At 41.3% G+C, this 14,285-nt stretch overlaps 1 protein-coding gene and 1 long non-coding RNA gene across 6 annotated transcripts in view; one reads left to right on the top strand and one right to left on the bottom strand.

Moving 5' to 3' along the window:
- dgkg (diacylglycerol kinase, gamma) overlaps nt 1–14,285 on the bottom strand; it is a 170,525-nt gene that overhangs the window by 97,517 nt on the left and 58,723 nt on the right. For 3 of the 5 annotated variants that reach the window (XM_082507645.1, XM_082507646.1, XM_082507647.1), the window contains 6 exons: nt 10,737–11,000; nt 4,963–5,115; nt 4,477–4,526; nt 3,958–4,032; nt 3,451–3,570; nt 23–140 (listed from right to left, as the gene is read on the bottom strand). In XM_082507645.1, the coding sequence (XP_082363771.1) occupies nt 23–140; nt 3,451–3,570; nt 3,958–4,032; nt 4,477–4,526; nt 4,963–5,115; nt 10,737–11,000 (780 nt within the window). Of the gene's footprint in view, nt 1–22; nt 141–3,450; nt 3,571–3,957; nt 4,033–4,476; nt 4,527–4,962; nt 5,116–10,736; nt 11,001–11,386; nt 11,450–14,285 lie in introns of all 5 variants that reach the window. The other 2 variants (XM_082507643.1, XM_082507644.1) reach the window with 1 other exon arrangement.
- Nucleotides 5,755–14,285, top strand: part of LOC309690567 — a 30,979-nt gene continuing 22,448 nt past the window's right edge. The window contains exon 1 of the long non-coding RNA XR_014271749.1: nt 5,755–5,895. This is a non-coding gene — a long non-coding RNA (uncharacterized lncRNA). The remainder of the gene's footprint in view (nt 5,896–14,285) is intronic.

The raw sequence follows: 14,285 nt of genomic DNA, 5'->3' as shown, positions 1-14,285 counted from the left end.
GTTGGAAGGTGCAGAGACTCACAGGAGCAGCAGAGGCCCTGTTTGCGCACTCCGAGCAGCATGGTATGGCAGTAGTTACAGTAGGCTGGTTTGTTGAAGTGCTTGAGACGCCAAACATGCTGCCCATCTTCCTGCACATTCTAGGACAACACAACAAGAGTGAAAATTTAAATAGGACACGATTCATTCTCCTAACAGGACCATCCCAACTAAACTCGAGCAACACTTAATTTCAGTGATATACAGCATGTTTTCTCTCCTGAATAACTGATTTAGCATCTATACATACTCCTGTAAGAAAAACCAGGAAAGAAAAAGGCCATGTCTGAAAAATGAAGCCAGTGTGGAAGTAGCAAAAACTGCAAATCTTCTAAAGACCTCTTCAGGCTGGCTCCAAAAGAGAGCCAGTCTCTGTGTAATCCCTATATAAAAATGCCCAACGTGCATCTTAAAAAAACACGTTAACAGCCTGGAGCAAAAAAATTTTGTTGTTCTTTATGGAAAATGCATCCTTTCAGAATAACTTTTATGGTGGTTACATTTATCTGATCTTAACAAAGGCAGCGATTAGCAGTCAGGCTTGTAGCACTGTAGTCTCCATTTCCACCTGTAGAGAATCACTGTGGTGATCTCTTTGGACTGCTTTTCATCTTTGCTTTGATTCATCTTTGATTGTGTGTCCTCATTATGATCGGTATTTTTGTTTATGTGTGGAACTGTAGCTATGGTAACGTTTCATAACTCGAAAGTAATGAAACGAATAAGAGTAGTGTAATGATATTGACAAAGGACATACAATGTGTTTTCTTTATTTTGATATATTAGATTTCAGAAAGCAACACTGTTACACAATCTGCAACTCAGGTGCACACAATAAAGAGAAAAGTCTAAAACAGGGGTCGGCAAACCTGGGAAGGGTTAACTGATGACTGGCCAGAGGGCATTTGCCTGTTGGGACTATGGTGATTTTTCATTTTTATGGGCCTATGATTTTATTTTTTTTATTTTTTAGTAACGGTATAAACAATGAAAGATGGTGGATTGGCCAGATGCTGGCAGATGTGTAAAAATAACTTGGTTGTTTGGTGGTGGCTATGGCGGAGCTTCCACAGAGGCCAGCAGGTGGATGAGGGAAAGTGGAGGTAGGAGGAGGAGAGACCTGAGGCAACAGGTGAACTGAACTTCAGGTAAGAAGTTATGACCTGCAGTCTATCTGGGTCAGATATAAACCAAGCTTAGGTGGAGTTTTCGTTGTGCTGACTTTTTACAGTCAGTTACAATAACTCGTACTGCGTGCTAGCTAGCATGACGGAGTTTCTATACAGCTGGGTGGGTGCTATGATGTTTCTGATAGTGAACTTCATAAGGTTAGTTAGTAGAGTTGCCAACCGTCCCATAAAAAATGGAATCGTCCCGTATTCAGAGAAAATAATACGAGTTTCGTATTGAGCTGAAAAGAAACAGTTTGTCCCGTACTTCAACTAGAATGAAAGAAAAGAAGCTGGAGTTATTCTGTCTTCACGCTGCAGCTGACTCTTCTTCTCTCATTCTTCCCCCTCCATCTCCTGTTGCTACTTCAATCATGAAACTGATCAATGATCAGCTGATCGGCTTTTCTCTCGCGTTTGTTTATCGCCCACTTTGCGCCAGAAAGAGGAAACCAGCGGATGTCGCGCTAAACAACAGCAGCACGTTTAAGCTTGATCAGCTGTTGTTAGAATTTATTTAATATTAATTTCTAGCATCAGCTGATGTTTGCTGGAGCCACAGCTGTAAACCTGCTGGTCATGATGTCGGTTTGGATATGTGGTGAGAGGGAAACATGAAGATGAAACCAGGAGATGTCCTTACTGAATCATCAGAGCTGAACAGGTGATGGAGAAACAGATTTACCTTTTAGGTGACATGAATGAGTTGAAGGGAAGTTATAAACTGTTTCTGAGAGACAACTTACACCAGGATCCTTTTCTAAGTAGCTGACAGCTGGTAACTGTGCAGGGGCGGGTCTAGCAAAGTTTTGCCAGGGGGGCAGGTAGGGCATTAACAGGGAAAGGTGGGCACAAAGAAATACTTTACTTTGTTCTTCTCATTTAAAATGTCTGGCTGTTATTAAATAATTATCTGAAGCTTACAACCAAAGTTTTTATCTGATGTAAAATGTATAGAAATCATACATATACCAACAAGATTTTACATCACTGTCACAACAGCATTTGTTTTCATTCCAAGGCTTTATAACTTTAATACCTGGTGGGCCGGTCTCTAGTCAAAATGCCCGGGCCGATTTTTTGTCCCAGTCCAGCCCTGGGCACGACACGCAGTGAATTAATCTGAGAAGGTGCATTAAAAAACAAATGGCCGGGCCAGCGGTGCACATTGCAAATTAGCTTGCATAGACAGATTAGTTGTGCCGCTTCTTAATGACGGTATCTTAGCTAACAACTCCAACTACCAGATTCAACTTGTAATTGGCTAAAAATTACTTAGCCTACCGGTAAGAGGGACGTTGCTAGCTGGCAGTTTTTTCAAGCGATGTTGAAATTTCCACATTTCGACACTTCAAATGCTTCAGCGCAGCATCAGCATTCGTAGACTCGAGACTGATCAAACCAGAAAGCTTTAATGAGCAGCTGGATTTGTCTCGCAGTAACTGGCTGAGTTAATGCGACATTGAAATGCAGCTGATTGAAATAAAAACCTTGACTCTGTGGGGGTCAAAGTTTGCAGAAATACAAACGCAGCTGGAATCCATATCTGTGCGTGTTCATGGAGCTTGCATTTTCACCTGCTGGACATCACTACCTGACAAGTTTAACTGTCTTCAGAACATTGCAGAGGCCTTATTGACAGTATTTGGCTCTACATATCTGTGTGAGCAGATTTTCTCTCACATGAGTGTCCTCAGGCAGCCGTCTGAATGCTGGACACTCGGAGACCTGTGTCTCTGAGTGGGAGACCAGAGATCACATTAACATGTGTGTCTCTGTATTAACAGACATGCCATATTGGCCCAGTTTATTTTTCCTTATCATTGTTGTGAGGAGACCATAAATAGCGTTTGCATTTTCTGTTGTACAGTTCATCTGCTGTTATGGATAAAAAGTGTCTTTGTTTTGTTTCAAAATAGCTGATAACTATTCGCTGATAGTTGCCAACATCTGCAAACAAATATAATTCTATTAAGTTGTTCTATATAGTGTGTAACTGTTAATATAGAGCGTTATTAAATGTATTGCTAATGCAATCATATGGCACATTGACTTCTGAGGAAAGTTTAGATGGCACTCATCATCAGAAAGGTTGCCGACCCCTGGTCTAAAATCTAAAACCTTAACAGTTCGTGTAGGTGAGTAAGAACCCTACAGTTCAATACAAAAACACCAGAATAGTATAGAAATGCTTTCAAACACTGCAAGAACAAAGTAAACATACACTTTTCCAAGCACATACCGTATCCATGCCCAGCAGGACAAGTAAAGGGATGGTGGTGAGGCCTCCTCTGATCCACTCATCTAAGGTGACCGTCCCATCTCGGTCGTAGTCGATCTCTTCCATCATCTCTTTCAATATCTAAAGATACACAGGTACACTTCAGCCCATAAGTATTTGACTATGATACATATGTCTGTAATTTTGCACATCACAGTGGATTTTAGATCAGGCAAATATGACGCAACTGAAATGCAGAGTTAGTGTAATAATTCCCTCTAAATGTCAGAAAACCTCAGAATAAAGTGGGATAAAGTGGTTTTTATACATTGTGTACAAAATTAGATATATGTTCTCACTGGGTCTTAACTTTACTTTACTTTTTGGAATTAAAATCCACTTTATGGGTGTCAGCTTAGGTTTTGGGAGACATCAAGGATGCATAGACATTCGCATAGAGGCCTCAATAGATGTTTCTCTTTCTGTTCACCATCAGACTTTATTGCAACTGGGAGTGTGTTTGCTCACCGGTCGTAGTTCTGTTGAATCCCACTCCAGATACTCTGCCACATGCACCATCTGATTAATGATGCGATCCAGCTCCTATGTAAAGACAAAGCATAACTTACAGGACAGAGAAACTATCATTTTAGCTTTTAGAATAGCTTCTCATTTCAAGCACGGAGCAAATACCAGTCTTTTCCTGAACATGTTTTTTAGCCATTGTTATCGGAATTGTTCCGAACATGAAATGCAAAGTAAAACAAAGTCTGAATGTTTTATGTATTTCCCTCTTTGTATAACCTGTATCTGTCTGTTTATGTGATCTCTGTGACACGTGGCTAATATTAAACTTAAGAGATCCATTACAGATGATCTTATGTAAACACAAGGCTGTCACTGAATGTCGAGGTTACTATTCTTGGAGCTGCTGTGTACAAAGTGAAAAGAGAAGGAACAAAACACAGAGACGGAAAGACAGGGAGAGGCTGAGAGAGACGGAGAGGAAACATGAGGGAGATGCAAAAGCAAATGGAGTCCACTTACCGAGCTGTCCAGGACCCCATTGCCGTCTGTGTCGTACAGCCGGAACATGACTAGAGGGAAAGGAGAGAACAGAGATCCCATGATGACTCAGATAATTAGTAGCTCTCGGAAGCTGAAACATTCATTCCTGGACTCTATCCAGATGGCCACTGGGTTAAAGAAGTGCTTCTTCTGTACCGCAGCAAAGGAACTAATTAGAAGATTAGCCTTGATAGTCAGTGCCAATATAGCCACAGACAGTAAAGAGGTCAATTGGGCACAGCGGGGCTTAAGCATGTCACTGACCTGCCCTTTGAGGGAGCTGTTAGTGGTGTATCTAAGGCACTGTTGACACAGCCAGATGGAGGGAATAGCCTTATTACTTACTTTCTGTCAACCTGAGCTAGCAGGCTAGCTTTAAAGGCCACACACACTGCACATGTCAGCTGCTCCCACCTCTATCATACTCCCCACACACCCACACACACTTCCATCACTGTCACTTACACTCCAACTTGTCTTCAGGCGTCCCCCTCTCCAGCAGGGAAAGGTAGCAGACAATGTCCTTGAGAAAGACCACCTGGGGTGATGGCAGTGGGGAGGCTCGCTGAGGTGATGGGCTCCTCCGCAGTGACAAATGCTTCTCAGAGTGGGTCCTCTCTGTTGATGTACAACATAAGCTACTCATAGCACCCATCACTCTTTCTACTCCGCTGAGTTTCCTCATTAAGCATACACAGTAAAAGCACCAGTAAATTATACATTTAAGCATTCGTATGACACTTTGGAGAACCCCAATCACTGTGCATGTCCCTGAGACAGTGGAGAACCGGTGGACAAAACACCTCGCTGTACAGCTGCAACAGAAGCCATGTGAGGGGATGTAATTGGATTACCAGCACCTAGATGAAACAATTCAAGTTAAATCAATTCCACATTGCAGCACACACTAAACACATGGCTTATTCTGTTACTTCAACATTGAAAGCGTTCACCGAACTGCATTCTGAGTCTGCGGTTGAGTCCTGCCTGCTCAAGCTCAAGCCATAAACAGACTCAGCGGACTCAACTCTGTTCTTGTCACTGGCTCGTTCAGCAGGAAGCTCAGCTGGCGAGACACAAAGCTTCTCCCTGCGTCAAGGTAAGCAGAGTATGGATGATTTTTCACTGGACTTTTGGATATTGGCTGAAGAGGCTGCCTCTGTCGATGAAATGATAGACTGACTTCGTTTATCAGGGTGGACAATTGAATGCGGGAACTTCATCCGAGGAAGGACTACGAATCCCGGGGACCTGCACACAAGAAAACGTCCAGTCTCGGCACCATTTCCTCAGAGCAACGAGCAGACTTGGAAGGAGAAACAGAGTGTGGAGAACAGCCCATGTAGCTGGGTTGTATTCATCTATCTCCTGTCAAACATCTCAAGCGCATCCAGGCTGGTGAGTGCTTGTACACTAGCAAAAAAAGGCATTTTCATTGATGTCTGTTCTCACCGGTTAAAACAGTGGTTCCCAAACTTCTTTTGCTGGGCCCCCCTTTGTTTTACAAGAAAAATGTGCACGCGCGCACACATCCTCCAACCACACACACCCATATTTTGCTCCATTGCGGTTTATTTCACACCTCAAACATTTAGTAAACAATTAAGCAAATAGACGTAATCTGCAATAAATTACAGGTAGTAATAAAATAAACTACTAACTCTTTTACGCTACGTCCGCACCTACGCGGGTATTTTTGAAAACGCAGCTGTTTCGTCCACACAAACGGTGTTTCGAATCACCGAAAACTGAGATTTTTTTTTTAAAACTCCTTTTTTGTGTTTATGTGTGGACGAGGAATACAGAGTTCGTCACACGACGTCAAAGGTATGTACCTTTTTTCACGTCACGCTGTGCGCACGTCATTGTTTACATGAGATGAATTGCAGAATGGCAGATAGAGACGAAATACTGTTAATCTGACTATCTTCAGGTTTTACACGCTTACATACACACGCAGTTACTGTCCCTCCATTTAAAAAGGCAGAGGCGTCACGGTGTAGTTATTTTGCGTGTAGTTGTTTTTTTCCTGTGTAATAATATTCAACATTGCTATCAATACATTTTTCAAAAAATGCCTCTCTGTGCAAAATGGGTTTAAAAACATAAACAGCTGTTGGATGCTGTTTGTCCGTGATTTGAACCGGGGAACAAATTGTGGCAGGATCAGCCTGATATTATTTGTATCCCACTGTAACTTTACTGTATAAAGAGCTAACATCTCCAAAATATCAGGAGTAGTTAGTCATTACAACAAGTGTTTGTGAACTAAAAATCAGGAATGTGGGTTACTGTTTGTCCGTGATTTGAAGAGCCCAGCACGTGCTCCCGACGAAGGGAAAATTAATCCTGCAGGGGAGACCTACCTCGGCACTTGTGCAGGTGAAGCCAAAGGGAAGATATGCTTCATTATATTTTCTAGTCTTTGGCTTAGAAAGAAGTTGGTTTGGAAACACATTCAGCTATGCTTCATCTCCTGCTTTGCGTTTCTGTAGGCGCCCGTGCTAGCAGTGTCCAAGCGTTTTGTTTTTTTCCCCCCTTTTCATCCCGCGCGCCCCCTGCCATGGCTCTGCGCCCCCACTAGGGGGCGGGCCCCACATTGTGGGAAGGTCTGGGTTTAAAAGATGGAGCCTGGCAGTAAAGGTGGGGATACTGGCGGGGCAGGTGGGGCCTTTTCTTTGCACACTTCTACTTTGTCATTACTTATAGCCCCATCTCCTGGAATGACAAACCCGAAGTCCTGTCCCATCAGTTCTTACCCTCGGATGCCTCGGCAGAGGAGACTACGATTCTGCCACCCTCCTGTATTGTTGGAACTCTGATGTTGGAGATTGACTCCCTGATCCATAATGTTCAACAGGAGGAACCAGACCAGAGTAACAGACCACCTATAATTTGTTTTTACCATCCTCTGGCTCACATCATCCACTGGGGGCATACAGCCAGGTTCATTTGCTATCTCTGCACTGACCACATGATAACCTTCCTCCGTCTTTTCTGGTGGCCCTCTCTCAAGAAAGATGGCTGGGAATATATGTCTACTTGCCAGGTTTGTCCCAAAAACAAGGCTTCTTGCTCTATACATTTGACCTGTTCCTATGCTCAGGTGACCTTGGTCCCACATACCCCTGGACTTCAGCACCGGCCTTTCCCCCTCAGCATGTAACACAGTCATCCTTACTGTTGTTGACTGGTTTTCTAAAGCAGCCCACTTCATCACCTTACCCAACTGCAATCCACACTGGAGACAGCCTAGCTAATGACCAATCATGTCTTCCAGCTGCATCGGATTCCTTTGGGATATCATGTCGGATGGTGGCCCTCAGTTTACCTGCTGGGTGTGAAAAGATTTTTTTTCTTTGGGTTTCACTCCTCCTGGTACTCCTGCCAGTTTTTCTCTCTCTCCACCTTGGTTCTCTGTCTCCTCTCTCTGCCTATCTGTTTGTGTGCTTTTGTGTGGTTACCGCACCTTTCAAACGCGGGATCCTCTTGGTCCCCACCTTCTGGCCTAGCACATCTGTGGCAATCGACTGACCTGCCCCTCATCTGGATATCAAAAGGCTCCCTTTGTTTTCCTCAAGGAGGATTTGTGAGTGTAAGTTGGAGAGAAAAGTCTGTTTCGTTATCGAGTCTAAAGACTGCTTGGACTGTCGGCTTGGATACTGTGCATAGAGACTGTAGATGTTTTTGTCTTTTTTGAAAGACTGTAAATAAACTCACTGACCTGCATTCTGAGTCTGAGTATGACACACTTTAATACAAAAACTGTGATAAATCATATTATTGAGAGGACATATTGTTGTCAATTAAATCTGATTAGTTAGTTTAGTTTTAGTTAATTTTATTTGCTTATATTAGGTAGCTTTATTAGCTCTAATTATTATTATTATTATTATTATTAAGGAGAACTATTTTTTGTGTTTTGCACTGTGGCCATGATGTGAGATGCATACTTTAACCCTGTTGCGATTTACATATCGAAATATATGTGCTGAATTCATTTTTTAGTCATTAGTTTTAGAACTGGAATTTTGAAATAAAATATGGCTACATCATGAATTCACTGATTCGAATCTATATCCTGATTTTTTTTTCTGGTTTCAGACAACAAGCTTTGTCCTGATTTGTCACCTCACCTGTTTGCGAGCTAAGCCATGGATGATCAAATAAATTAAAAAATTATTTCTTATAAAAGATGCAAAGGACAGCTCATGAGGAAATGTGCTGCTAACAGTATCTGCACTACACTAAGCTACACGTTCCACACTACATTACAGTAAAATACAGTCAGTGCTGTTATTTTACAGTGCACATAGACTAATCTATAACTATGTGGTTTCACACCATAAAAGGTTAAAGCACTGTGCTGTACAGAAGGGGTTAAAGTGGAGGAACAGCGTTCCAGTACATGAGTAATTAAATCTGACAGGTCAATACAGGATCCTGTCAAGTGAGTTCATTTTTTCTCTGCTGCATCTCATTCTTGTGTGGTGTTCCTTCCAGCTGATGGAGTAACTGAGAAAACAATGATATAACAATGATACACCCTCAATGCACTGCTTTTTTCTCCTCACCCCTCTGATACATTCATGGTGGTCAAAGTTGGTTTTGTGGTACTTTATCATCTAGTTAGAGTGAGAATGTTTCTCACACAGCATATGATTTCCTTGTCTTTTCATACAGCTCAACAAATATCAACAAACACAAACCCATTTCCAGTGCAGTTTATAACACTTTGTATCTTGGTAGCTTATTCCAGGGAGACAATAGACATTAATGTAAGAAGGACAGGACAGGAAAGTGAAAGCCAAGGACTGAGCTGAAAGTGACGTTCAATAACCTGGAATTAATGTCTGAAATCATCTTTAAATAGTTTTGGATTTTTAAAAAAAAAAAATTGGGTATTGGATGTACACATGATACATTGCTTTTTTCTTTCTTAATTTTTTTTATTAGGCCTCTTGTAAATCAAAATGGATGATCATTTTGTATTAGTTTACACCAAGAGCCATCAAGCAAAGATCAAAGTATATTTAAGGTATCGATGCTGATTAGATTCACTCACCAAGCCTTTTATACTAGCATTATGCTGCATAGAGCTTTTAAAGCCATGACAGCGTATGAAATATTTGCTTGTATCTTGTTGAACTCAACTGGCTAAAGCCACAAAGTGCAGAAAATCAGCAGCACAGGTCAGCTGACCACAGCCTGTACACAAAGTAAAAACTACTGGAGTTTACAATACAAGCTTTTACATTACTTATTTGTAAGTGAATCTTTTCCTCATGCTGCACCACCACAGTGTTCCCCCCTCTGCTAAATTCCACTTTAACCCCTGTGTATGAAATACAGGATTTACGGTATAACAGCGCGAGCTGCTTGCCATTGCACTTTTATTGAGCCCAGTGTAATCAGTAACAGACTCTAAAGAAACAGTCTTTACTAAAATCTAACCACATGTTGTCACATTCAAGCGCTTAAAAGGATGCTAAAGTTGACGTAAATATCCTAACACTATTTAACTTATCATTTAAACTGAAACATTTACATCTGCATGTCTCTCTGCACTAGTCAGAAGTAATTATTTTATTATACTGTAAAAATGTATGCTGTTTAGGTTTTTTTTTTGTTTTTTTTAAATACTGTTTAGTTTGAGATTTTCTCATAATTTTTTGAAATCACACTTTTACATTACAAACTATATTATTTGTATGTTTTAAAAACAGATGGCTACATGATTTTTTTTTTGTACTCTTGATATGGTTGTGAGGAGCTGTGGCACAGTATTATCACTTTTCCTTTCATAAACCACCAAAGAAATGAAAAAAGTCCTCCCTGTGGCATTCAGAGAGTATGATGTCTTATTATCACTGGTATTTAAGAGACTCCTGGGTGATTTGGCTGAAACACCCCCTAAACAAAAATCCATATTTGACCACAACCCTGAAGATTTAACTAAAATGTGTTTTGTTCTTTAACTAAGCAAGTTTCTTGTTAAACTGCTATTTGGAGTTTAAAACTGGAAGACTAAGGGACACAGATTTTTTAATATTTGTATCATACCCCTGAAGCAGATGTGTTCACTTCCTGATAAGTTTTAGTTTCCTGCCAAGACACACTTGTACGCCTCATGATTACCACTCATACCAGTATGATCTGTTGTGCTGTAATCACGCTGGTGAGAGGCAACTTTATAAGCCCAACAAAAAGAAGTAAAACAGTATTGTGGCTGATCTTACCTGGTGAAAGCTTAGGGGAGACTGGTGACTTGGCAGGACCAGGGTTAGGGGTCAGGGCATTGCTGCTGCCTTCTAAGGTTTTGACTCGGGTGCAGGGTGATAGGTGTGGCCCCCCAGGCGTGTGGGCCCCTGTCCCTGAACGCTGTGAAGAGGAACGAGATGAACAAGGGGAGGTGGTCGCTCCTGAACCCACTGTGCTCATCACACTGGAGTGCTCTGGTGTGTGTCGGCTTATTGCAGACAGGATGCTTTTCCCATTCATCCCTGTACAGATTCACAACAGGGCAAAGGGGGATGGAACAGAAAAGAGAGATTTGAAAAGGGCATTTAGCAGAATAACAACAGTGCTGGATGAGGATGGTGGTTAATTGCAACGAGTAACATGAGCACAGCTGATAACTTCACAACAATAATCCAAATACAAATATCTCAAGTGCCTTATAGGTAAAGGAAGCCGGTAAGATGCTGCATTAAAACCAAATACACTCACAAAGCACCACTGTCATTCACCGAGCTACAGCCAAAAGACCATGAACTCACATCAACACAACATAAAGAAGCAACCACCAAGGGAGCGGGAGGCTACAGCCCGCAGGACTCTTGACCCATTATGATTACATCAATGCAATGATACAAGCTTGTTGTGGTACCTGTAATGGGAGCACAGGCCACTTCGGTCTGAATAGAGATGCCTGCATCGATGGAACGGGCTTCTATGGTCCATCATTGATTTGAGGGGAAAAAGACAGTGGTAGACGCAGCAACAGTGAGTGAACATCAGTGTTGATGGAGACCTCCTGATGCATATACTGTTCAGTATTTAAGAACAAAATCGATTCCCAGAAACCTTATCAAAATAAGAGCCTCATTTTTGGATCTTTAATGAGCACAGAAGTTTAACTGCACAATCAGTGGGTGCAATTAAGAATTCTGTTATATGTTCAGGTAGATATTGTTTCAAATGAGAATGCAACACAGCATCAGAATGCAACATATCACATGCAGTGAAACAGTCTTTATAAAGTTGTCCAAGGAGCATAGACTTGGGCAAATATGACTTTTCTTCTGACACAAATGATGAAGATGAAACGTACTGAAAAAAAACATGCATAACAATATGAGGCCATACCTGAAATCTAACCAGTACAGTAAGGTTATACCAGTCTACCACCAGGTGGTAGTGCAGGCTCTAACAACTGTCGGACTCTAAACACTGAAGCTGCCACAGACTGTACTCGCCAACCACTAAACTCGGTGATCAACCTCACACAGGTTAGGTTAATGTTATTCATTCATTTTTGCAAATATGATGAAGATAAAGTGAAGTTATTATGCTCAGTTACTGTCACTTGTATGCAGGCTTCCTAAGATGAACTCATGATGCATTTGCTCATGTACACACTGCTTGTTCAGGCCTTTGTACTTCGTACCCCCCAAAGAGGATAAACATGAATATACAAAGGTAAAGAGTAATTCCTTCACCCACACAAGAATACCTACTTTGAGAATCCTAAATGACCAACAATGTGTACCATGTTCTGCATGTCCTTCATTTTTTTTCCTAATTTTATAGTATTTTACCTATTTATTTGACCTTTTTATGTCTGTGTATGTCATGAATTTTTCAGTTAGTTTGTTTTATTTTAAGGTTATTTCTCATGTAGTCTATTGCTTTTGAGTTTCCTACCTTTGTTGTTTTCCCATCCTAATTTCTGATTTCGTGTCTGATTTTTTTTCTCTCCTTTTATTAAAGTATTAACTCTTTTTGCCTTTATAAGTTTATCAACTTGGTATCTTCTTGTCTCCTGATGTTTGGTTTATCAATCATCTTTTAGGACTTTCATTGTTGTTGATAGTCTGATTTCACTACCACCCTTCTGTGAAGCTAAGATACACGACACACACGTAATATGAGATTTTATTCTAAAGTAAATGGTAATGATCTTTTAATTTTCCTATCAAATGTGAAAATATGCTGCCTTTGACAGCTGAAAATTAGGATGGACATTTCCCAAAGTATTTTACGGGTAGATAAAAACTAGCTGTCCTGACTGTATCTCATGGGCATGCTACTTGTAAGACTCATCGTTCAGGCTGCACACAGCGAAACAGCCAAACTCCCACTGTTACCTGGAAGCAAGTATACCAGAGGCTTTAGGGTCCATGTGGAAAACAAATAAGACTGATAGCAACATTTGCTGTACTGCCATTTCTGCATTTTCAGACCATTACAAAAGACTAAAAGGATGACACAAAGACAGGCAGATGACAGGCAACCTCGGCCTGTGGACTGAGTCACAGCGCTGGGACTCACAGCTCCAATGCCACTACCCAAAGTGACATTCTCTCACTCACATTTTGCCTCTCTGCACTTGTTGCCTCTTACTTTTACAAGCTTTATAGCACATAAATAGACTCCTAATTCAGCAGTCCATCTGTCTCTTCAGCTGCTCTGCAGTCAGACGGGCAGATCTTGGTGCCTAGGCCCACGCAGCACTTACATGGCGGCAACGAGGCAGAAAGTGTTTACATACTGCGCAGAGGACAGAGTAAGTGACCCGGTGTGTCCCATAGATGTCTGTGCTCGTGTGTGCTTTTCCCCTTATCAGTGTGAAGTTAGTTTTGCGTCAGTGTTCATCTGTGCATTTTTGTTAACTGAGAACTTTTAAATATAGCCTAATTTGCAGATCGACAATGTGACTGGAGAGCCTCTCTGTCTGACCTTGTAATATTTCTTTTGTCGCTGACGTCTTTAGTGTTAATTGAGCAACTGTTGTGATGTTTGTCAGATGGCATACCGTTATAAAGAGTACTACATCCCTATCTTCTCCTTTTCTCACTGGATATTTACCCAACAAGAGATTCTCAAATGACTGAATGATCAAATGCTTTGAACTCTGACATAATTGAACAACTACAGCTGATGACCATCTGACCACTGGTCAAATTTCAGCAAACATGGCTACTTCGAAAGCTCTCTTCACTTGCTTGATGTTAACTCTATACAGTAATCTTGGCTGTAAACCTAAAAAAGGAAACTAAACAACCTGGTCTGACTTTCATATCATTGTCAATCTCTCTGTGGAGTCTATATTGTCATAGTATTGGTGTTAAACATGTTTGATAAAAGTTACAGCTAGGACTTAAAAATCTCTTTAAAAAGCGCTGTGAGCCTGGACAGGCCATAGGCTTAAAAAAATCTTATACAAAATCAGCTTAACACGACAGAACAGTCAGTCAGAAAGTGAACATCTGCTGACTGCCCTCACAGCTGATTCAATAACAATAACCTAACTAACCTGTGCGAGGTTGATCATGGAGTTTAGTGGCTGGCGAGTACAGAAGTCAGGTTTGTGCATTGTGTTTCCACAGGAGTGCTTTTTGATGCAAGGGATCATGCTACTTTCTAGTAATGGATACAGAATGGGTGTGCCACTAGAATCCATCACAAGAGATGACTGATATGTGTTCTCCCTGTCCTACAGCCTCCCATTAACATGCAGGCATCTAGCTACTGGCTGGACAAGGACAGTCTCATGGGCTGTCGGT

This window comes from Aulonocara stuartgranti (genome assembly GCF_965226115.1).
Source record: "Aulonocara stuartgranti genome assembly, chromosome: 16".
Taxonomy (NCBI): domain Eukaryota; kingdom Metazoa; phylum Chordata; class Actinopteri; order Cichliformes; family Cichlidae; genus Aulonocara; species Aulonocara stuartgranti.
This window is presented reverse-complemented; position numbering and strand designations above follow the sequence as displayed.